This window comes from Chrysemys picta, chromosome 12 (genome assembly GCF_011386835.1).
Source record: "Chrysemys picta bellii isolate R12L10 chromosome 12, ASM1138683v2, whole genome shotgun sequence".
Taxonomy (NCBI): Eukaryota; Metazoa; Chordata; order Testudines; family Emydidae; genus Chrysemys; species Chrysemys picta.
The window spans coordinates 3,353,662-3,379,341 of record NC_088802.1 but is presented as its reverse complement, the minus strand read 5'-3'; the positions used below and the strand labels follow the sequence as shown (position 1 = coordinate 3,379,341).

The 25,680-nt window shown below is 48.6% G+C and overlaps 1 protein-coding gene across 1 annotated transcript; it reads right to left on the bottom strand.

The window, feature by feature from the left end:
• Positions 1 to 322: 322 nt before the first annotated feature.
• Positions 323 to 23,521, bottom strand: LOC101934982 (tripartite motif-containing protein 10-like). Its single transcript, XM_065564119.1, has 7 exons — positions 22,953 to 23,521; positions 20,175 to 20,270; positions 11,080 to 11,310; positions 10,285 to 10,307; positions 4,732 to 4,847; positions 3,438 to 3,470; positions 323 to 1,067 (listed from the first exon to the last, which is right to left on the bottom strand). The coding sequence occupies exons 1-7, from the start codon at positions 23,358 to 23,360 to the stop codon at positions 550 to 552; spliced, it is 1,425 nt and encodes a 474-aa protein (XP_065420191.1). The 5' UTR covers positions 23,361 to 23,521; the 3' UTR covers positions 323 to 549.
• Positions 23,522 to 25,680: the final 2,159 nt, after the last annotated feature.

Genomic DNA, 25,680 nt, shown 5'->3' with positions numbered 1-25,680 from the left:
CCCCCCTGCTCCCTCCTCCCCCCAGCCCCTTCAGCCAGGCCTCCCCCCTGCTCCCCTCCCCCCAGCCCTTCAGCCAGGCCTCCCCCCTGCTCTCCGCTCCCCCCCAGCCCCTTCAGCCAGGCCTCCCCCCTGCTCTCCCCTCCCCCCAGCCCCTTCAGCCAGGCCTACCCCTGCTCTCCCCTCCCCCCAGCCCCTTCGGCCAGGCCTCCCCCCTGCTCTCCGCTCCCCCCCGGCCCCTTCGGCCAGGCCTCCCCCCTGCTCTCCCCTCCCCCCAGCCCCTTCAGCCAGGCCTCCCCCTGCCCCCCCCCAGTTAAGGGGTCTCTCCCTGGCCCTCAGCTGGGTCCCTCCCACAAGGGGCTCCCTCCGTCCTTGGTGGGACCCCCTCCACTCACTGCACACAGAGTTGGCCTCCCAGGAGCACAGAGACCAGCCTAGAGCCTCACACAGACCTCCACAGCCATAGAGCTACGGGTAGAGCATCACCCCCCTCAGCCCTGTCTGGCTGGGCTGGCTGAGTCCTCCAGGTCCTAGAGATCAGTGGGGTGGGGGCTAGAGGAGCCGCACAGTAACACCGACCCGGAAGTACGGGCGGAGTCTCTCCCCGGCGAAAGAGGCCGGCGGGAAAGTGACAATCATGTCCCCGGTACCAGCATCGAAAAACATCACCTGCCCCCGTTCATAGTCCAGATACACCCGGATCCTGCGGGGTGCCCGGCTCGGGGGGAAGGGGATGCTCTGCTCAGGGGATGTGAGAGCCCGGTACTGATCGTTCCAGCACCGCACAGCCCAGATCCCCTGCTCAGGGGTAAAGCTGATCTGTCCCTTCCTGCTCACAGACGCTCTGGCCACCCCCACATCACAGAGTCCCCACTTCTCCTTCTCCACCTCCAGCTCCCAGTAATGTCGGCCTGAGGTGAATCCTTCACAGCCCAGCACACAGCACATAGTGTCAAATCTCTCAGGGTTGTTGGGCAGATCCTGTGGTCTGAGTCCCCATCTCACACTTCTCCGATCCGCAGACACGGTGAGTCGGGGATGGGCCGTGTCTGGATCCAGGGTCACGTTCGCTGCAGAGAGAGAATCAGAGCGTGAGGGGCAGAGCTCAGCCCTGGGACAGGGTCTGATCGTGTCAGTGACAGAACCTGCCCCAGCTGGGGAGTGAACCAGGCAACCTCCTGCCTCCAGGATTTACCCAGCTGTGCCTGGGGAGCAGCGCTGAGATCTCAGCCATGGGCGGGGGGGATTCACACCCCGACAGAGCCAGTTCAGGGACAGAGTGAAAGGATCAGCTCCGCTGAGCCAGGCCCCCAGACCCAGAGTCTGAGTCTCAGTGATTCCATCCTTGTGCTTGGGGGAAAGACAAGGGGGGTTAGAGGGAGGTGGGTTTAAGGCACTTTTGTCCTTCCTTTAGTCTCCCTGGCCCCTCTTTACAGGGGCCTCAGCGCTGAAAAGCAGAGAGCAGTGCGATGCCTCCTGTCTATGCCCCCAGCAGAGCCGTCCCTTGGGGAGGGTGAATCAGGGCAACCGCTCTGGGCCCTGCGCTTTGGGGGCTCCACGGGCCAGTGCGATTGGCTGTCGCTGTCGCTCCCAGAAGAGACAAATCCGTCACTTCCACCCTGGACCCCACACCCCCCTAGGGACAGCCCTGACCCCCAGCATGGGGGCCAACCCACTGCTACAATAATGGCTGGGAGCAGAGTTGCTGTGGAGCCCCTGTGCCAACTTCACACGGATGGGGGGGGCCTCCCTGGCACAGAGGCTATTTTCTGGGGACTGTTTCCAGGCACATTAAGGCCCCTTTGCTCTGACAGAGCAGCACAAAAGGGCCTGACAATCAGGCCCTGGAATCTTTCCCCACCTGCACCCACCTCTCCCCACAGATGTGATTAGAGATCCTGGCATCATAGGAGGCTCCCAGCAGATTACAGGGAATCCAACGTCCCCCTGTCCCATGATGCGACTCTGCACAGCCCGTCTCCTGGCAGAGCCCCCCCCCAACGATCAGCCAGCTGAGCACTAGAAAACCTGCTTTTACAGAGACCCCCCTGGCCCCCAGGACTGTGTGTAGCTGCGGGGGGGTGAGGACACCGCACACTTACTGAACGGCTGCTCGGCTTGTGCTGGGCTATCGGGGACTTTCCAAACCCCACACTGCTGGCCCCAAGGCCATGCAATGGCTAATACAGTATTGCCGACTTCAAGGGATCAAATCTCATGAGATTGGCCCAACAATCATGACATGTTTAAAGGATTCTATTGTGGTTTCTAGGTCAGTCTCTGGATGTTTGAACTCCCCTGGCCCCTCCCCAGGGTGTGCGCATGTGACAATCAGTGTTGCCCACTCGCCCACATATCCTGGGGAAGGGGATTTTGGCTCCTGCTGCAGGAGCTCTCACCGCCACATCTGCCCATCTCCTGCCCAGCAATTAATCCTGTCCCCCAGCCCCCATCAGTTCTGTCCCCATCCAACCCCCCGCAATTCAGTCCCCCAGCCCCCATCATCACCTCCCCATCAGTTCAGCACCCCTACCCCACCGCCCTCAGTTCACCCTGCCAGCACTCACCCTATCTGCTCAGAACCCACCATCAGTACAGCCCCCACAGCCCATCAGCCCCCCGCTCACTTCAGGCCCCCTGCAGCCCTCAGGCCATAATAAAACCCTCCCAGCATCACCTCTGCTCCTCCTGGGGTTCTTCACCCTCCCAAGGCAAGGGAGCAGCCGCACGGGGGTGGTGACAGCGGGAGTCCCAGCCGCGCCCAGGGCAGCTGACAGGATTTCAGAGTAAAATGAAGCCTCATTTTTAAAACTCTCAAATGTCGGGATTTTTTTTCAGCCACAGCTGAGAGTTCTATCGTGAGATCATGAGTGAGGCTTAATTTTACTCAGAAATCGCATCTCTCTCACTCAATTTGTGAGAGTTGGCATGTCTGCTAATAGGTGATGTCTACCTAACCCCTTCTGACATTTTGAACATTTTTTTCTTTTGACTTATAAAGTAGGGATAAAACAGAAATGTCTATTTTTCTATGTTGAATTTTCCCATTCTTCATTGCACCACTTGTGCATTTGCTAATAATAATAATATGGCCAGAGGATGTGATGTATGGGCATAAAGAGTTATGAGAATGAGGTGAGATGTTCCTCTCTGATTTTCCAAAAGGCTCATTTTTAAATTCTTAGATCTACGGAGATCCACTGCTCACCTCCTCTCTTGCACCCCAGCCCATCTGGTTACCCCAACCACTAGTTACAAAGCCTAAGAGAGGAAAGAATCGACTTTTCTGTTTTTAGGAAAGATCTGGGCAGCCACCAGTAATATGTTGCTCAGCTCCTGTCAAATGCAAACTTGAAACAAAACCTGAACTATGGTGCTGCCAATGAGCCACCATAATTCATAAGGAAGTTTTCACTCCCCCTTTGATCCCAGAAATTTACCTTTGTCCCACTGAGGTTTAGATGACAGAGAGTCTAGAGGAAGAAAAGGGTGAAAAAGATGAAATGTCAGGTTGTCATGGTTAGGGATATATTCACATTGTTAATGTTCTAACACAAAAGCAAAATGAAAAGAAAACAAACTTTATGCAGTTCTAGTTAAGGAGGTTAAGTGCAATTCAGACCAATACAAATCGTTACACACATCACTAAAAACTAACCACAAACATTAAAAACTAAGGACATGACCTAAGGTTACACGACAGACCCACAGATGTTTTCCCAGCAATTACACACCTGTGGCTGGCCCATGACACTCGACTTGGACTCGCAGGGCTCGGGCACTGGGGCTGTTTCATTGCGGTGTAGATGCTCAGGCTTGGGCTGAGGCCTGGGCTCTAGGACCCTGTGATGGGAGGGGGTCGCAGAGCCCAGGCTCCAGCCCGAGCCCGAACCTCGTGAGCTGGAGTCAGGGGACACGGGCCAGCCACAGGTGTTTAATTGCTGTGTAGAGAAACCCTTTGAAACCAACACATAATTCACAGACAGACCCATACACAGACACTTTTTCACTGATTAGCATTCAATCAACTTTACATCATAGGACCTAATCACATCAGCCATACCATCAGGGGCTCGTTCACCTGCACATCTACCAATGTGATATATGCCATCATGTGCCAGCAATGCCCCTCTGCCATGTACATTGGCCAAACCAGACAGTCTCTCCGCAAAAGAATTAATGGACACAAATCTGACATCAGGAATCATAATACTCAAAACCAGTGGGAGAACACTTTAACCTGTCTGGTCATTCAGTGACAGACCTGCGGGTGGCTATATTACAACAGAAAAACTTCAAAAACAGACTCCAAGGAGAGACTGCTGAGCTGGAATTGATATGCAAACTAGACACAATCAACTCAGGATTGAATAAGGACTGGGAATGGCTGAGCCATTACAAACATTGACTCTATCTCCCCTTGTAAGTATTCTCACACTTCTTATCAAACTGTCTGTACTGGGCTAGCTTGATTATCACTTCAAAAGTTTTTTTTCTCTTACTTAATTGGCCTCTCAGAGTTGGTAAGACAACTCCCACCTGTTCATGCTCTCTATATGTGTGTATATATATCTCCTCAATATTTATTCCATTCTGTATGCATCCGAAGAAGTGGGCTGTAGTCCACGAAAGCTTATGCTCTAATAAATGTGTTAGTCTCTAAGGTGCCACAAGTACTCCTGTTCTTTTTGCGGCTACAGACTAACACGGCTGCTACTCTGAAACCTTTATTACCTGTGAATTTCTTCATTATGGTCTCCAGAGGTGCATTTCTTTGAGAAGATTCCCAGATTCTCCATTTCAGTTCAGAAGAAAAGGCCACTGGGTTCTGAAACTTCTCCCTCTCGCATCTGAAGAACAACCCAGTGTTACTCGTTGTGGAGTTCGGTCATATTTGTGTTTTACTAAAATGTGTTTTACTCTAGTGAATGGTTGTAGCTCAGCAGACCCTGGCGGATTAAAGTCTCTGTTGCCCCAAGAATTGGTCCAATCCCAGCTTGGACACTACAAGCTTCCCCTTCATTTTGGTGAGACCGATATTGGAAAACTGCCTCCAGTTCTGGTGTCCCCATTTTAAAATGGACGTTGAAATACTGGAGACGGTGCAGAGAAGACCCACAAAACAGATTTGAGGGCTGGTAAAAACGCCTCGCACTGAGAGAACCCTGGCACTTGAGTGTGGGGTATAAATACCGTCACGGGGAGAACAGACTTGGTACTAAAGGTGTGACGTTATTGACATAAACTGGGACCATATAGATCATTGTTGCAACCAAGGTCCTGTAGTGGCCCCCAAATCTTGTATAAAGGGGGTCAAATGGGGTGTCTAGGACAAGGTTATGGTTTACTGGTTATGATTATACTGTCTATATGTATGTAGCAGTTTTGTAGTCGAAGTTATGAATATTGGCTCTGTACTGTCTGTATGGCAAACTTATGCTATGCTTCTGGGTGACATCCCAGACAAGCTGAGTTTAGCTCTGCCTAGCCTGCTTGATGGCCCATTAAGGACCATCAGCTATACAATGGACCCATTGAGAGAAGGCAGATACGCCTTGTACCTCAGCAAAGTATGCAGGGACTGGCCCACGTGACTCCAGACTCCATTTTTGCTGTAATTTTCCACAGTAAGAACAAAGAGGTGATTTTACACCTGGAAAAGACTATATAAGGCTGATGCCTGATCTCCATCTGGTCTTCAATCCTGCTTCTTACCTCTGGAGGGACTTTGCTACAAACTGAAGCTCTGAACAAAGGACTGAGGACCCATCCCAGCAGGGGATGTATTCCAGAGACTTGATTTGAACCTGCAGTTTATTCCATCGCTGCTGCAAGCCTGAACCAAGAACTTTGCCATTACTGTATGTAATTGATTCCATTTAACCAATTCTAACTCTCATCTCTATCTTTTTCCTTTTATGAATAAACCTTTAGATTTTAGATTCTAAAGGATTGGCAGTAGCGTGATTTGTGGGTAAGGTCTGACTTGTACATTGACCTGGGTCTGGGGCTTGGTCCTTTGGGATCGGGAGAACCGTTTTCTTTTACTGGGGTATTGGTTTTTATAACCATTTGTCCCCATAACGTGTGGCACTGGTGGTAATACTGGGTAACTGGAGTGTCTAAGGAGATTGCTGGTGAGACTTGCGGTTAGCCAGTGGGGTGAGACCGAAGTCTTAGTCTGGCTGGTTTGGTTTGCCTTAGAGGTGGAAAAACCCCAGCCTTGGGCTGTAACTGCCCTATTTTAGCAATTTGTCCTGAGTTGGCACTCTCAGTTGGGTTCCGCCAGAACCGCATTGTCACAAAAGGGCTCCTCAGTTTAGCAGACAAAGGCATAACAAGGACCAACTGCTGGAAGCTGAAGCCAGAGAAATTCCAATGGGAAATCAGACAGACATTGTTAACAGTGCGGGTGGATTAACCATTGGAAGAAACTGACAAGGGAAGTGGTGGATTCTCCATCTCTTGACGGGGCACCAGAACACGGGGGCCGTGGCCCCATCATTTTTAAAAGTGGGAGAGCTCTGCTCTCTGCCTTTGTACCTGTCTTAAAGGCAAGTGATGGAGGGAGGGGGTGGAGAGGAGCGATCAGGGGGCGGGGTCTCGGGGGAAGAAGCAGACCAGGGCTGGGGCCATGGTTTGGGCACCGCTGCCCCCCCCACTTCTAGGGAGCGTGAGGAGTTACTGTCTGTTGATGTCTTCAAATCTAGACTGACTGGCTTTCTGGAAGGTGCTTTAGTCAACACACGTTAGGATTTAGTCAAATTCAAGTGATTGGGCTGAATACAGGAATAACTGGGTGAAATTTAGGGACCTGTGATACAGAGGCACCAACTCCAGAAAAAAAATAGTGGGTGCTCAGCACCCACCAGCAGCCCCATAGATCAGCTTTCTCCCCTCCCCCACAGTGCCTCCCACCCGCTAGCTGGCTCTGACGATCAGCTCCTCCCTCTGCCTCCCACCCACCGGGGATCAGCTGTTCAGCAGCAGGCAGGAGGTGCTGGGGGGAGGGGAAGAGCAAGGGTGGGAAGAGGCGGGGTAGGGCAGGAAGAGGCGGGGCCTTGGGGGAAGGGGATAAGTGGGGGCAGGGCCCGGGGCCGAGCAGGGGTCTAACACCCACAGGGAAATGAGAAAGTCGGAGCCTGTGCTGTGATATACAGGAGGTCAAATGTGATGATCTTACAGTTGTTTTTGGCATTCAACTTTATGCATTTATGAAACTCAGTAATATCATGGGGCAATGAGTTCCACAGGTTAATAATGTATTGTGTAATGAAAAAACAGTCTTTCCTTTTCTCAGTGTTACACTAGTTGCCTTTCAGTTGCACTGAACGTCCCCTCGGTCTTGTATTGTGAGTGTGGGTAAGCAGGATCCCCTGACTTATATCCTGTACACCATTTAAGGGAGACAATTAGTGACAATCCTTGTGGTGATGTAGATACCCATCGTACCAGGACCTGGCGTGAGACCCACTAACCCATTTCAAAAATAATTTACGTTCTTATCTAGCTCTTTGGATACATACAATGGTCAGTCCACTAGCACAGGGGTTCTCAGCTTACAAAGGCCAGTGTGTCTCCACTCCAAACGGAGGGACGGCAAACTACTGAATGAACTTGCACTGCCCGAGGGAACCTTGAGCAGTGTGAGTCGGTGCAGTTCTGGGGGGCAGGGCTGGATCTGGGGGCAGGGCCGGCTTTAGGCCAATTCCACCAATTCCCCCGAATCGGGCCCTGCGCTTAAGAGGGCCCCGCGCCCAGTGGCAGGGTCGCCCAGAGTGGGGGGCAAGTGGCAGAGAATCCCTTCCCTAGCTAGAGGCACCTTTTTAATTTTTACTCACCCGGCGGTGCTCCAGGTCTTTGGCAGCGGGTCCTTCACTTGCTCCGGGTCTTTGGTGGCACTTTGGCGGCGGGTCCTTCAGTGCCGCCAAAGACCTGGAGTGAGTGAAGGACCCACCGCCAAAGACTAGGAGCGCGGGCTGGTGAGTACAAGCTCCACGTGTTTTTTTTAACGTTTTTTTTTTTTTTTAAGTCATCCCTGTCGGGCCCCCGTCGAAACTGTTCGAATCGGGCCCCGCACTTCCTAAAGCCGGCCCTGTCTGGAGAAGGTGGAGAAGGGCCCGGGGAACTGGCTGACGCCTTCTATTGCTGGTTCATCAATGGTTGGGAGAGGATTCATGTAACACAGCTGGGCGGGTCCCTGCCCGTAGGGGTCTGTGTCAGCGCAGGGCCTGTCAGGCTTGGAGCTTGACATCAGCATCACAGTCGAGAGGCAGCCCAGGTTGCGGATTTGGAGGGCTCAGCAGTCCCACAGTCCAGGCTGCGCCCCGGGAACCCGTCACACTGATGTAAATCTCCCTTGTGGCAGATTAAACCGATTACTCCTTGTTCTGCCCTCAGGGGACGTGAAGAACAACTGATCACCGCTCTCTGTAGAACAGCCTCAGACATAGCTGAAGATTGTTCGCAGGGTCTCCCTTAGTCTAGAGAAGAGAAGGCTCAACACACCCATTTATTTCAACCTTTCCTCCCAGCTCATCCATTCCAAACCTCGGATCATTTCTGTTGCTCTTCTCTGAGCTCTCTCCAATTTTTCCACATCTTTCTGAAAGTGCGGTGCCCAAAACTGGACACAGGATTCCAGCTGAGGCCTCACCGTGGCAAGAAGGGTGGAACAACGTCCTCCTGTGTCTTACATTGACACTCCTGTTAATATATCTGTGGTGGGTGTTCACCCCACATCAGCCCCCGAATGAGTGAAGGAAGCTGAGAAAGAGGAGATTAGTGAGACAGGTCACACATGAGTGGTTTAGGCCAGAGAAGCAACCTCTGATTGGACGATGAAGCTCAGCTGAGCAGGTGGGGGCTGGGCTAGTATAAAGCCAGGAAGCTGGCAACAGAAATTGGCTGCAGTGAGGAAGTCTGCAGCCCCCCTCTGTGCATTTGAACGGGAAAGAGGGAACCCAGGGAAAGAACAGCATGCTGGGAGCCTGGCCCTGGGGGAAGAGAGTACTTAGAATCATCGGGTTAGAAGGGACTGCCAGGGTCACCTCGTCTAACCCCTAGAAGAGAGAAGGGTGGAGAAGAAAGCCTATGGGAGGTGAGTAGGAAGCAGCCCAGGGAGTGAGCAGACCTTGCCTGCATGTGGTAGGGTCCCTGAGCTGGACCCTGGAGCAGTGGGCGGGGTCGAGTTCCCCTACCAGCCACTGATGGAGCAGCATTGCCTGGGCAGTGGGACCAGGGAGACTCTATACCCCAGAAGGGGAAACCATTTAGTGACCTGGCTGGAGGCTGAGTCACGAAGAGGAAGCTGCATCTCCTGGAGCAAGAGATGAGGCTGCAGAGTGAGAGAGAGACAACGGGGGAGAGACGGCAAGGGGAGGGGTTGGCCCTGGAAGAGAGCTAATCCCCCAAACAGCCAGGAGGAGGCACCACCTGCGGTGAATACAGCAACCTGGGACAACATCCCACAATGACATTTGCCTTTTTCACAAGAGCATCACACTGCCGACTCCTTCAATGTGTGATCCACTGGAACCCCCAGATGTTTTTCTGCAGTCCTGCTGCCTAGCCAGTGATTCCCCATTTCGTAGTTGTACATTTGATTTTTCCTTCCAAAGTGCAGCACTTTGTCTTTATTGAATGTCCCCTTCAATTGATTTTAATCCTTCCTCCCTCTGCCCTGTGTCTGTTGTGTCTATTTAGACTGTAAACGCCCTGGGGCAGGGACTGTCTCTGTCTGTGTGTCTGTGCAGCACCCAGCATGTTGGGCCCTGGTTTTGCCTTGAGCCTCTAGGCACTGCCATAGTACTACTGATAATAGCCCATTATAAACTCCTTAGAGCCGGGAATGTCTCTTCCATCAGATCTCTTGCCACGCCCAGCACACAGATAGAGTTCACTGCATAATAAGAAACAATTAACAAACAGCTCATTGAATAGTCATCAGATGGCCCTGACTTTCCATCCCTACCAACTGAGGTGGAGTTTGGAGTCTATGACCTAGAAATGAGAGACTCATCCTCCATCCCCAATCTCCTGAGGTCTCCATTCCACCAGCCACACTACAAATCAATACCCCATCTGTAGGTCAATCACTCTTTTCTCAGGCTGCTCTATTCTGGAGTCTAGTCAGAATGACAACAGCCCCAAGATTAGATTTAACAGAGGGAGATTGGGAACCAGCCCCACACTCTGCACTGCTGGACCATGGGGAGCCAGGTCTCCTGTCCAAAATCCCTTCCCTGCATTGGGGAGTGAAAGGGAGAGTGAGAAGGAGCCACGTACCTGCTCAAGGTACCTTTGATGTCCTAGAGGAGAAAGATAAAAGGAAATTCAGTCCCAAATCTCATACTAAGGATCCCTCCTGCTCTGGAGGGGACTCACTTTGTCTTCATAACTTGAGGTTCAAAGTGAAATTATTTGTTATTTATTAACACAAACAAAAACTTTGAATGTGTTGCCTTTGCTCCTTTGGAAAAGTGCTGTAACTTCAGGATCTGGGCCCAGGAAGTTTCTACGTGGAAGCACACTAGCTCTTTGAACAACCACCCGGCACATGGAATCGGAGGGCTCAGTCTAGTGATGAATGAGGTTTAATATCACTCTGGATTCTGTGTTATCCATAGCAATAGCTGATCACTTTGAGTTTTGCTAAATGCTGGGTCTCAACGACATCTGGTGGCAATGAGTTCCACAGTCTAATTACGTGATGTGTGAAAATGTGTTCAGTGGATCAGTTTTGAATTTGTCACTTTCTAATTTTATTGAATGTCCCTTTGTTCTTGCATTATGAGACAGGGAGAACAGAATTTGGAGTTTGCCATTTCTGGAGGAGTCTTCTCCGACTAGAATTCAAATGCAATTTTTTTTTCCATTTAGGGCTTGATCCAATGCCCATTGTACTCAAGAAGTATATTTCCATTGACTTTACTGGGAATTTTATCAACCCCTTCAGGAGAAATAATGTATATTTTAGCAATACTTTATGTTTGACCATTCACTCCTACACTCCAAAAGTGAAGGGTTAGGAGACTTTCTTGCCCTGAGAAAGGTTCCAGGGAGTTTCTAACACCATCTCACCTGCAGGAATTCACTCGCTGGCAGCTGGCACTTCTGCTCCATCTCACTGATCAGGGAACTGAAAGAGGATAGTTCCTCAGATAGTTTGGCAGCATACTCAGCCCTCCTCTTTTCAATTTCCTGATTCAGCTCTTCCAGCTGGGCCAGCAGGAGTCGCTCTTGTTCCTCCAGAAACTGGCGCAGTTGCTGAAATTCAGCCACAATCTTCTGCCTCCCAGTTTCCAGCTGTTTCTGAAATGAAAAAGAGACAAACAGAGAAAGCACAGGTCAAGGACAGGAACACGGAGTGAGTTATGGGACATTTTGTAAAGCCTTATGTATGCACATGGGAGCATGTCATTGCAACCCCGTAGAATTTAACTCCCGATATTTTATGGAGAACAAACTCTATGCTCAGTAGACAGATGATTTTCCAGTGGATTTTCAAGAATCCTAACGGGTGTTTAGAACATGAATGTATCTTGCATGATTGGGATATTCTGTTATCAGTGGCATCTAGAAAACCAGATCCTTCAAACAACAAAAAGTACAGCAGGTGTGGGATCCAGGACTGGACAGGCAAGGTTACTTCTGGGGAGCAAACAGCAGAACCCAAATTCAGAAGCGCTAGACTTGAACTGGGGAACAGAGGCTCTCCACAAAATACACCTAGTGAATAGGGCCATGTTTCTAAAACAGGATTTAAAATTAGAGCAACAATTGCTCTGATGAGCTTTGAATGCACAGGTTAGGATATATACATTTTGTCACATCATAAATCTCCAATTTTATCCACAGAGGGTTTCTGAGCACAAACTGGGTGGCTGGCAAGACACGTATATTCATGTTCAAATCTGAATTTGCAGGGCACTTAGAAACGTGTGCATGTGAACTGGACAGAAGCCCACCAATTCATGCCATTTCTGGAGCAGTCTAGCTCCTAATACCCCAGGAGCAAGAAACTTACATCATATTTAGAACCCAAATCTTCTTCATGGCAACGTCTAGCAGCGATATCACTAGGGCCTGTTCCAAAGCTCACCACAATCAATAGGAGTCTTTCCAATGACTTCAGTAGGGTTTGGTGAGGTGTTAAGTGACCAGCCTTCTCTGGGGCAGCAGATTTCTCTAGTGGCTGCCCGCACTCTTCTGTTGTGGTTATTGTTCGAGGCTTTTCCCTTAACCCTGCCCTGGTTCTTGTCACGCAGACAGAAAGCAGGAGACCAGAAGTCCGAAGCGCAGGCAATGCGATGTTTGCTGGGGTTAGTTCCAAGCAAGGATATCCATAGCTCTACACAGCAGCAGAGCCTTTACCCCATGTCCCCCTTCCCAGCTCTATACACCAGCAGAGCCTTTACCCTGTATCACCCTCACCACAGAGCCTTTACCCCGCGTCCCCCTTCCCGGCTCCGACGCCGCAGAGCCCTTACCCCGCGTCCCCCTTCCCGGCTCTGACGCCGCAGAGCCCTTACCCGGCACCCCCCTTCCCGGCTCCAATGCCGCAGAGCCTTTACCCCGTGACCCCGTTCCCAGCTCCAACGCCGCAGAGCCTTTACTCCACCTCCCCCTCCCAGCTCTGACACGCAGAACCTTTACCCCGTGACCCCCTTCCCAGCTCTCATGCCACAGAGTGTTTACCCCGCGTCCCCTTGTGACGTTATTGACAGAATCTGTAACGGTACAGATCATTGTTGCAACCAAAGTCCTGTAGTGGCACCAAATTTTGTATAAAGGGGGTCAAATAAGGTGCTAAGACAAGGTTATGGTTTGCTGGTTATGATTATGCTCTCTGTATGTGTGTATCATTGTTGTAGTTGAAGTTATGAATATTGGCTCTATCCTGTCTGTATTTCAAACTTGTGCTGTGCTTCTGGGTGACACCCCAGACAATTTGGTGTCAGCAATGCCTACCCTGCTTGATGGCCCATCACAGACCATCAGCTATACAATGGACCCATTGAGAGAAGGCAGATACGCCTTGTGACTCAGCAAAGTATGCAGGGACATGCCTATGGACAGAACTCTGAGGTTTTTCCAGGCCATGTGATGGACAGCTTGTCCTTGGGACAAAGAAAGCAGAGACCACATGGCAAGAGACTATAAAAACCTGCTACAGCTCCTCCATCTTGTCTTCAAAGTCCTGCTTCTTACCTCTGCAGGGACTTTGCTACAAACTCTACACAAAGGACTGAGGACCCATCCCAGCTGGGGATGTTCCAGAGACTTGACTTGAACCTGCAGTTTATTCTATCACCGCTACAAACCTGAACCAAGAACTCTGCCATTACTGTATGTCACTGATTACATTTAACCAGTTCTAGCTCTCACCTATATCTTTTTCCTTTTATGAATAAACCTTTAGATTCTAAAGGATTGGCGACAGCGTGATTTGTGGGCAAGATCTGATTTGTACATTGACCTGGGTTTGGGGCTTGGTCCTTTGGGATCGAGAGAACCTTTTTTCTTTTATTGGGGTATTGGTTTTCATAGCCATTTGTCCCCATAATGAGTAGCACTGGTGGTGATACTGGGAAACCGGAGTGTCTAAGGGAATTGCTTGTGTGATTTGTGGTTAGCCAGTGGGGTAAAACCAAAGTCCTGGCTGGCTGGTTTGGTTTGCCTTAGAGGTGGAAAAACCCCAGCCTTGGGCTGTAACTGCCCTGCTTTAAGCAGTTTGTCCTGAATTGGCACTCTCAGTTGGGTCCCACCTGAACGAGCATCATTACACCCCCCTTCCCAGCTCTGACACCACAGAGCCTTGCCTGTGTCCCCGTTCCCCATTTCCTCCTTCTCAGCAGGTCCAAATATACCTGCAGTGCGCGCCCCTAGTCACACCCCTTACAACTTGTGGTCATGTTCTGTTCTGGAGGGTCGGGAGTCTGAGGTCTTCATCCCACCTCTTCTGTACCCCAGGGGAGGGGTGAGGAGTAAGGTTGTGTCCTGGCCAAGGCCAGGCATTTCTTTGGTTTTTAGTGGTTCTTATGCCTCTGCCCAATTCCCCTTTGCCACTCCTAACTGGTTGCTTGACCTTGGCTTGAGAGAGGAGCCAGGCAGCCTTCCAGTGTGCTAATATTTAAAAATTTTATTGAAGCTAATGTTAGAAATGTATATAATACATAGGTTGGGAAAAGGGAGTGTCTGTACATCTGGGTATAGTGCTTAGATTATCCACAAATATAAAGTTAGTTTTTAAAAGTCACCCTGTAACACTTTCTCTGTTCTTATCTGTTCCCATCATACTAACAAACCCATCTGGCCAGGCAGAAGCAACACACAGTGTCTTTGTCCTTCACACACATTAGTAAGGATGTCAGAATATCTAAAGTCAAACCCAAAATTGTATCTCAGGTTAACAAACAGGCTTATATGCTAACAGTTACGTCTGTTGAAAGTAAAGCCAAAAAATGGAGGAGGAATTTGCAAAAAAATTTGAAATTTCAAAGTTGTTTCCATTTTTCAGTGTTCAAAATGGGACTTTTAATTTGTTTGAAAAATATCATGAAATAACTTGAAAAAAATTCACATTTCTGTTTCCCCTTTTTCCTAAAATGTAATAAAATAATGTCCATTTCCACCACCACCCCATTTGTTCCTTTTATTCCATTCTCTCCGGAACTCTTCAAAAGTTCTCCCATTTTAGAAAAATTGGGAAAAAGGAAAATCTAGGAGAAAAAAACTGGAAATTATTCATGTTATTGTATCAGTGGCTAAAGGGAGGAAATGGGGAAACAAAGGGATAAAAACATTTGAAATTCTGAAAAAATTTCAGCTTTTAAAAACCAAAATGGAAACTTCAGTTTGAAATGAAAATAAACATTTTTGTTCATTCTGAAATTTCCTGTAAAAAAAACTGCTTATTTATTTATTTATTTATTTGCAAAAGACATTTTCCCATGGAAAAAAATTGTTTTCTACTAAATTCCATTTTCCTACAGGACTTTTTTGTGGTTGAATTTCGACCAGCTCTAGTTGAAAGACTAAAGGAGAAACTACTGTTAGCTAAACAAATTACACTAACATTATCAATGGAAATATTTGGATTATTAAAACTTCCCTTAATGCTCCATTTTCGTGTTTATACTCAATTAAAGCAGAACAGTTTTTCTTTCCAATGCGAATAAATAAGTAACAATCTTTCATGGAAGGGAAGATGTTTCTCACTATTCTTTTTCTGTTAGACTAAGCAGAGTATCAATAATGTCCCTGTGCACGTTTGTCTCTGAGGCCTGGTCTACACTACGGGTTTAGGTCGACTTTAGCAGCTTTAAATTGAATTAAGCCTGGACACGTCCACACGACGAAGCCCTTTCTTTCGACTTAAAGAGTCCTTTAAACCGGTTTCTTTACACCACCTTCGACGAGGGGATTAGCGATAAAATCGGCCTTTGCGGGTCGGAATTGGGGTAGTGTGGACGGAATTCGACGTTATTGGCCTATCCCACAGTGCTTCATTGTGACCGCTCTGGACAGCAATCTCAACTCAGATGCACTGACCAGGTAGACAGGAAAAGACCCGCGAACGTTTGAATTTCATTTCCTGTTTGCTCAGCATGGAGAGCACAGGTGACCACGCAGAGCTCATCAGCACAGGTAACCGTGATGGAGTCCCAGGATCGCAAAAGAGCTCCAGCATGGACCGAACGGGAGGTATGGGATCTGCTCGCCATATGGGGAGATGAATCAGTGCTAGCTGAACTCCGTAGCAGTAAAAGAAATGGCAAAGTATTAGAAAAGGTCTCCAAGGCCATGAAGGACCGAGGCCATAACAGGGACACACAGCAGTGCCGCGTGAAAATTAAGGAGCTAAGGCAAGCCTACCACAAAGCCAGAGAAGCAAACGGAAGGTCCGGGGCAGAGCCGCAAACTTGCCGCTTCTACGCGGAGCTGCATGCCATTCTAGGGGGTGCAGCCACCACTACCCCAACCGTGTGCTATGACTCCGTCAATGGAGAAACACACAGGGAAGACGGTTCGGGGAACGAGGAAGATGAGGATGGAGGTACTGTAGGTAGCTCACAGCAGCAAGGAAGCGGAGAAACCGGTTTCCCCAACAGCCAGGATATGTTTGTCACCCTGGACCTGGAACCAGTAACCCCCGAACTCACCCAAGACCCTGAGGGCACACAGGAGACCTCTGGTGAGTGTATCTTTGTAAATATTACACATGGTTTAAAAGCAAGCGTGTTTAATGATTAATGATTAATTTGCCCTGGCAATCGCGGCCAGTACATCTACTGGAAAAGTCTGTTAACGTGTATGGGGATGGAGCGGAAATCCTCCAGGGACATCTCCAGAAAGCTCTCCTTCATGTACTCCAGGCCAGTAGCACGTAGTCTGGAATCATTGCATAACAAAGCATGGCAGCGTATGGTCCAGGTGTTTGCTGGCATGCAGACAATATCCATTCCTTATCTCTCTTTGTTATCCTCAGGAGAGTGATATGTTTCACCGTCACCTGGTTGAAATGGGGTGATTTTATTAAGGGGACATTCAGAGGTGCCCGTTCCTGCTCTTCTGAACAGAAATGTTCCCCACTGTTAACCACGCGGTGGGGGGAGGGGTGAAGTGATCATCCCAGAGAATCGTGTGTGTGTGTGGGGGGGGTGGTTTACTTGGGTTTGTGCCGCATGTTAACCGGGAAACCGCAGCCCCTCCTTTTACATTGAAAACCCATTTTCAATGGCCAACCCAATTCATTCTTGATATGGGAAATGCGCTGCTGTTTGAAACCTTTCCCGCATGTTAAGAAGGTTAAAAAAGCCAAAAGACTGTGGCCTACCAAGGCTGCCTGCAAGCCGAAATATGTTGCCTGGGGCACTGCGTGAGTGATCTCTCATACCAAACCGGCAGGCAGAGGAAAAATGCGACCTTGTAATGAAAGAGTGTACCCATTGTTCTCTAAAATGTGTCTTTTTTAACCACCTCTCCCTTCTCCTCCACCAGCTGCAAATGTTTCTCCTTCGCAGAGGCTAGTGAACATTAGAAAGAGAAAACGTAGGACGCGGGACGATATGTTCACGGAGCTCCAGATGTCCTCCCACGCTGATAGAGCACAGCAGAATGCGTGGAGGCAGTGAATGTCGGACATGAGAAAAGCACAGTATGAACGAGAGGAGAGGTGGCGGGCTGAATGGTGGGATGAAAAGAGCAAGTGGCGGGCTGAGGACGATAGGTGGCGTCAGCTTGCAGACAGACGGCAAGAGTCAATGCTCCGTCTGCTGGAGCATCAAACTGATATGCTCGAGCGTATGGTTGAGCTGCAGGAAAGGCAGCAGGAGCAGAGACCGCCGCTACAGCCCCTGTTTAACCAACAGCCCTCCTCCCCAAGTTCCATAGCCTCCTCACCCAGACGCCCAAGAACACGGTGGGGGGCCTCCGGCCACCCAGTCACTCCACCCCAGATGATCGCCAAAGCATCAGAAGGCTTGCCTTCAATAAGAGTTAAAGTTTTAAAATGCACTGTGTCCTTTTCCATCCCTCCTCCCCCACCCATCCCAGGCTACCTTGGCAATTATCCCCCTACTTCTGTGAGGAATTAATAAAGAATGCATGAATGTGAAAAAACAATGACTTTATTGCCTCTGCAAGCGGTGCTCGAATTGGGGAGGGGAGGGGAGGGGAGGGGAGGGGAGGGGAGGGGAGGGGAGGGTGGGGTGGTTGGTTTACAGGGAAGTAGAGTGAACTGGGTCGGGGGGGTGTTTGGAGGGTTCATCAAGGAGAAACAAACAGAAGTTTCACACCGTAGCCTGGCCAGTCACAAAACTTGTTTTCAAAGCTTCTCTGATGCGCACCGCGCCCTGCTGTGCTCCTCTAACTGCCCTGGTGTCTGGCTGCGCGTAATCAGCGGCCAGGCGAGTTGCCTCAACCTCCCACCCCGCCATAAATGTCTCCCCCTTACTCTCACAGATATTGTGGAGCGCACAGCAAGCAGCAATAACAATGGGGATATTCTTTTCGCTGAGGTCTGAGCGAGTCAGTAAGCTGCGCCAGCACGCTTTTAAACGTCCAAATGCACATTCCACCACCATTCGGCACTTGCTCAGCCTGTAGTTGAACAGGTCCTGACTCCTCTCCAGGCTGCCTGTGTACGGCTTCATGAGCCATGGCATTAAGGGTAGGCTGGGTCCCCAAGGATCACGATAGGCATTTCAACATCCCCAACGGTTACTTTCTGGTCCGGGAAGAAAGTCCCTTCCTCCAGCTTTCGAAACAGACCAGAGTTCCTGAAGACGCGAGCATCATGTACCTTTCCCGGCCATCCCACGTTAATGTTGGTGAAACGTCCCTTGTGATCCACCAGGGCTTGCAGCAGCATTGAAAAGTACCCCTTGCGGTTTACGTAGTCGGTGGCTTGGTGCTCCGGTGACAAGATAGGGATATAGATTCCGTCTATGGCCCCACCACAGTTTGGGAATCCCATTTCAGCAAAACCATCCACTATTGCCTGCACGTTGCCCAGAGTCACTACCCTTGATATCACCAGGTCTTTCATTGCCTTGGCAACTTGGATCACAGCAGCCCCCACCGTAGATTTGCCCACTCTAAATTGATTCCCGACTGACCGGTAGCTGTCTGGCGTTGCAAGCTTCCACAGGGCTATCGCCACTCGCTTCTCAACTGTGAGGGCTGCTCTCATCTTGGTATCCTGGCGTTTCAGGGCCGGGGAAAGCAAGTCACAAAGTTCCATGAAAGTGCCCTTACGCATGCGAAAGTTTCGCAGCCACTGGGAATCGTCCCACACCTGCAGCACGATGTGGTCCCACCAGTCTGTGCTTGTTTCCCGGGCCCAGAATCGGCGTTCCACGGCATGAACCTGCCCCAGTGACACCATGATTTCCACATTGCTGGGGCCTGTGCCTTGTGAGAGGTCTATGTCCATGTCAATTTCCTCATCACTCTCTTCGCCGCGCTGCAATCGCCTCCTCGGCTGGTCCGGGTTTCGCCTTGGCATGTCCTGGCTCTGCATATACTCTAGGACAATGCGCGTGGTGTTCATAGTGCTCATAATTGCCGCGGTGATCTGAGCGGGCTCCATGATCCCAGTGCTAGCTATGGCGCCTGGTCTGAAAAAAGGCGCGAAACTAGTATCTGACGGACCAGGAGAAGGAGGGAGGGCGGGAGGGAGGGAGGGCCGAGTGACGACATGGCATACAGGTACAGGTACAGGGAATTAAAATCAAGAACGGTGGCTGTGCATCAGGGAGAAACACAAACAACTGTCACACAGAATGGTCCCCCCAAAGATTAAACTGAAAACCCTGGGTTTAGCAGGCCGTTGATTTGACGGAGGGAGGGGGAAGCAAATGAATACAGAGCAAATCTATTTTTAAGACGATGGTGCAGCGTGACTGATAGCCCTCGGCATCTTTCTGGGTGCTTGGCAGCAAATACGGGGCGGCGTATGACGATGGTCTTCAGGCCTATTGCACAATCTGCTGCTCAGGGAAGATTCTGCTAATGTGCGATGATCCAACTTGTAATAGGACGGTTACCAGTCGTAATACACCATCTACTGCCAAAAGGCAAGGGGCTGGTGCAATGCAGCCCCACGTCTGCCAGCACCCAGATCGCCGATGAAGGCTACCAGTCTACTGCACCGTCTACCACCAAAAGGCAGTTAGCTGCTGCTGCTGTGTAGCAATGCAGTCCCACGTCTGCCGGCACCCAGAGGACATATGGTGACGGTGAGCTGAGCTGAGCGGGCTCCATGCTTGCCGTGGTATGTTGTCTGCACAGGTAACCCAGGTAAAAAGGTGCGAATCTATTGTCTGCCGTTGCTGTGACGGAGGGGGAGGGGCCTGACGACATGTACCCAGAACCTCCCGCGACATTGTTTTGCATCATCCGGGCATTGGGATCTCAACCCAGAATTCCAATGGGCGGCGGAGACTGCGGGAACTGTGGGATAGCTGTGGGATAGCTACCCATAGTGCAATGCTCCGGAAGTCGACGCTAGCCTCGTACTGTGGACGTGGTCCGCCGACTAGAGCACTTAGAGCATTTTATGTGGGGACACACACAATCGGCTGTATACAACCGATTTCTATAAAACCGGCTTCTATAAATTCGAACTAATTTCGTAGTGTAGACATACCCTGAGTAAGAACAGCACCTACCAGTAGTTTCTGGCTTGTATTTTCCCCACTCGATTTATACGACAGAATCTCGTCTCTCTCTTTTTTCAAACTCTCCAAACGGATCTGAATTTTTTCCTAACAAAAGAAAAACTGGTTTAGTTTCAGTTGCTTTTGGAGGCTTTTCCCCATTTTATTTATATTTTCAAGAATATTAAATGCATAATAAAATGGGTGAGTGCTCTAACCACATGACTATAGAGTCCTTCTCAAGCTTGCGGTCTCTCTCTCTCTCTCTCTCCTGCAAATGACTCTCTAAGTATTCATCCCCAGTGGAACAGCTTCTGCAGGAGAGATGGAGGGAGCCTATCTCAGAATATCCCATAGAGAGGGGGCAGATCCCTGTTCAAATCCCGTCTCCTCATCAGGTGGAAGAAGGACTTGAACCTGTGGCCTCCCATGTCCCAGGTGAGTGCTCTAAACACCGGGCTAAAAATGATGAGGGAGAACTTTCTCTGTGCGAACTCACCTGAGGGGCCTCAGGCCGCCTACCAGCTTAAGCCCCACACAGGAGTTAGGTGGCCTAAGGCTGATCTTCCCTGGGGCTTAGGTGGGAGACCGGCATTGAGATGCAGTGCGCATGGCCAGAAGTAGTAGCACAGGTGCTGAGGGAACTAGTTACTGAAAACACAGAGGCCGAGGGAGTTTAGGCAGCTCCAGGGTTCAGCAGGAATGTTGTGAATTGCAGTGTAGCCTCAAACTGGGGTTTAGGCACCTACGTAAATACTGTGAATCGAGGCCTCACTGACAGGGAAACTGAGCTAAGGACGGGGCTGGACTGAGGCTTCACTGCCTCAGTGCACGTGTGTTCACACTCTGCTCATGCTCACTGCGAATTTTCTGAGCAGTCTCCGAACCACATTCTCAGGCAGGACATATTTTGATATATCACCGGCCTTGGCATTTCTAAGTGGGCCTGAGAAATAATCTTCCCCCCTCCCCCTACTCATAACCAATTCCTGACACCCACTAAGCACTGGGATTGCCGGAGAATGTAGGGGAGAGTCAGTGAGATGAGTCACTGGGACACCGTCCAAACAGATCTAACCCAGTGACACACAGAAACTGTGGGCAGGTACCATCCTTAATTCTTCCTTACCCCCATGGAGAGAAGGCAAATACGCCTTGAAACTCAGTAAAGTATGCAGGGACTGGCCCATGTGACTCCAGACTCCATTTTGCTGTAATTTTCCACAGTGAGAACAAAGAGGTGTTCTTACACCTGGAAAAGACTATAAAAGGCTGATGCCTGATCTCCATCTTGTCTTCAATCCTACTTCTTACCTCTGGAGGAACTTCGCTACAAACTGAGGCTCTGAACAAAGGACTGATGACCCATCCCAGCTGGGGATGTTCCAGAGACTTGATTTGAACCTGCAGTTTATTTCATCACTGCTACAAGCCTGAACCAAGAACTTTGCCATTACTGTATGTAATTGATTCCATTTAACCGATTCTAACTCTCACCTATATCTTTTTCCTTTTATGAATAAACCTTTAGATTCTAAAGGATTGGCAACAGTGTGATTTGTGGGTAAGATCTGATTTGTATATTGACCTGGGTCTGGGGCTTGGTCCTTTGGGATCAGGAGAACCTTTTTTCTTTTACTGGGGTATTGGTTTTCATAACCATTCATCCCCATAACGAGTGGCCCTGGTGGTGATACTGGCAAACTGGAGTGTCTAAGGGAATTGCTTGTGTGACTTGTGGTTAGCCAGTGGGGTGAGACCAAAGTCCTCTTTGTCTGGCTGGTTTGGTTTGCCTTAGAGGTGGAAAAACCCCAGCCTTGGGCTGTAACTGCACTGTTTTAGCAATTTGTCCTGAATTGGCACTCTCAGTTGGGTCCCGCCAGAACCACATCGTTACACCATCGTGATTAATGTACATGAGTTATATTTTCAAGAATCCCTGCTATAAAAGAATTTCACGTGCCTTGGTTTTTATTATGGAGAGGGACGAGAAGGAGAAAGGGGGGTGTTGCTTGGTTGAGTAGGAAAATATGGTAAGGAATGGACATAATTCTTTCCCAGTTGCCAAAGCTGGCGTGTCCTCCTCCCTGATCCTCCACCTCCTTCCCCCCAGATAACAGGACCCTGGATCTTCATTTTGAAAATATGGTCACCCTACCCCTGCCTCCGCAGATTTCAAGAAATCTGCTGGAATGGGCCAGGCCCCCCCCAGCCGTTGTCCATTGTGTCTGAGAAGCAAACCCTGCTCCCCCCACCCTGCAACAATTAAAAGGAAACTCTGTGAGCTGGAACTTGTGGAGTTTCCTGCCCCAGTGTGGATTTTTCCCTGCACAGGGGATGCCCTTGCTCTAGGGCACACAAATCATACCCTGCTTTCCATCTCCTGGTACTATTAAAGCCATACAGCCCTGCTAGCGTGGGTGTAGTTACACCTGTATAACCGGGTGTAGCTTATTCCTGTATGGAAAGGGAAACAAGCGTTCCTGGCATCAGGCACCTTTATACCAGTACAACTTGTATGCACACCGGGGGGTTTGCTGACATAACTCTTTTGTTTAAAAAAAAAAAATCCCAGCCCTCCCCAACACAGATCAGTACAAAAACTATATGCAGAGCAGGCCTTAAAAACATGTCTCTCAACGTTCTTCCTGTATAAAATCCCTTCTGCTTTTCTACCTTGTCATTGTAGGAAGCTAGTTATATTACGTTGCTGGTTTTGTATTTGTCAGATGGCTGTTCTGATTGTTCGAGCGTGTCTGGGCTGGGATGTGTCCCAAATGCAAAAATTACCTGGTAATCCACAGCAGCTTCATCGAGAGGAAGCACGGCGTGGTCTTTGTGACTGCGGGACTCTCTGCACACCACACAGATGGGGGTTTGATCCACTTCACAGAAGAGTTTCAAAAGCTCCTCATGTTTTTCACACGCTTTCTTCCCCCTCGGCTCTGGGAATTTTTTGGCTATTTCAACTACATTCCTCAGCTCCCGGTTAGGCTGGAATTCCCCTTCCTGGAATGGTTCTCTGCACTGAGGGCAGGAATACCGGGGGGAGGTTTTGGAGTCCTTGCAGTACTGAGTGATGCAGGATCGGCAGAAATTGTGCCCGCACTTGAGAATCACCGGATCGTCAAAAGAAGCCAGGCAAATGGAACAGATAACAGCCTCTTGGAGATCTTTTACCTGACTGCTTGCGGCCATGGCACCTACGAGACCGAGGAAAGTAACTTTTACTTTCACTTTGCTCAGCAATGTGTCTATCCCCGACTGACGCTGGCCTCCGCCCTTCCTGCAGCAGCCTGCAGCTGCCTGCCTGGTGCCTCCTTGCTGAGCTGTTGTGAATGTGTTCGCTGGAGCCTGGGATCCTTCCGTTCTGGAAAGGAGAAAATATACGGAGATAGAAGAGATGTAGATAAAGATAAAATAATGAATATATTGAACTCCTACATTTGTACAGATTAGACTTTAAACAAATATTTCCCCATACAGTCATAAACAGAATTAAGTCAGTCAAGTCACTGAAGTGATACAAGCATTTTCTAAATAAAAGAGCCGGTCATAAAATCCCTCATTCCATGCCCACGAAAACTTTATAGAGGCCAACAGTATTGGCAGAATTATGCCATTACACTTTCCTTCAACCATCATAGTTAGAAATTATTTTTAAACACTTCAAAACAGGATCTGATATGAGTGAGAAATAGATCAGATTTGCCATCTTGGTTTGATTGGGGCTGGAACTTTGCCAAAGTTCTGGTGTTCTCGATCTAATCAGCTCCATACTAATACAAATAACAGGTGTAATTGTATTATTACTGTATGTTGCAACATTTAAAAACTTCCTACGAGTTATCTAAACAATTAAATTTAAAATCCAGAACTACAGAGTGCCATGTTAAATCCGCTTTTTAATGTATTTGAAACATTCATCTACATTCAGTATTGCCAACACCATGTATTCAAAAATCATGAATACGCCCTAAAAGAAAAAAAAAGAAAAAAAGAGTGAGAGATTAAAAAAAATAACACATTTAATTTTTTTTATTTGCCTTCTGGTTACTGAGCCATTAGATAACACGTGTGTCGTGTTTTCAGTAGCGTTGGTTGAAACAGAATTTCTGTTCCAGGGGAAGTTCTGACATTTCAAAATTTATTTTGATTCTGAATCAGAATTTTAAAAATTGAAATTTCCTATTAAATGAAAATGTTGAAAAAAAAATCATTTTGGGTCAATCAACACATTTCATTTTAATGAAATCAAAATGTTTCATTCTGCTTTTGACTTAAAAAATAAGATCAAATTTCAAAATGAAAAGATGTTTTGAAACAAAAATGTGAACCAATCCATTGTGAAATGTCAAAAGGAACATTTCAACCTTTTTGACCTGAAACTCGAAAAAGAGTCCTACAAAAAGTGGAAAGTAGGTCAAATTATGAAGGATGAATATAAAAGAACAACACAAGCATGTAGGGATAAAATTAGGAAGGCTAAGGCACAAAACCAGATTAAACCAGGTAGGGATATGAAGGGGAACAAGATGACATTTTACAAATACATTAAATTCAGTGGACAAATGCAAAGTACAAGGAAGGAATAATCAGTTACACAAATACAAAACGGGAAAGGCCTGCCTAGGAGGGAATAGAGCAGGAACGGATCTGGGGGTTATAGTGGATCTCAAACTCAATATGAGCCAACAGTGTAATACAGTTACAAAAAAAGAATACATCCCAGAATGATGTTCTAACAGGAATGTTGTAAGCTGGAAACGAGAAGTAATTCTTCTAATCTACTAAGCACTGATAAGGCCTCAACTAGAGTACGGTGTCCAGTTATGGGCACCACACTTGGGGACAAATTGGAGAAAGTCCCATAGACAGCAAAAAAAATGATTAAAGATCTAGAAAAATAACCTCTGAGGAAAGTTTATAAAAAATAGGTTTGTTTAGTCTGTAGAAGAGAAGACTGAAGAGGGGAATGATAACAGTCTTCAAGCACCTAAAAGGTTGTTTTAAGGAGGAGGGTGATAAATTGTTCTCCTTATCCACTGAGGCCAGGACAAGAAGCAATGGGCTTAAATTGCATCAATGGAGATTTAGTTTAGATATTAGAAAAATCTTCCTAACTGTCAGGGTGGTTAAGCACTAGAACAAATGATCTAGGGAGGTTGTGGAATCTCCATCACTGGAGGTTTTTAAGAACAGGTTAGACAATCAGAGAGGCTGATGCCTTTGCAGAGAAATTTGGACTCTCTAGCAGGAAGTATCAGCACCTAAGACAACTCTCTGTTAACTGTGATTTAGGGCTTGTCTACACGGCCACTTTACAGCGCTGTAACTTTCTCGCTCAGGGGTGTGAAAAAACACCCCCCGAGCAATGCACGTTTCAGTGCTATAAAGCACCAGTGTAGACAGTGCACCAGCGTTGGGAGCCGCACTCCCAGTGCTAGTAGCTATTCCCCTCGTGGGAGTGGGGTTTTTACAGCACTGGGAAAGCTCTGTCCCAGCGCTGGTGTTGTGA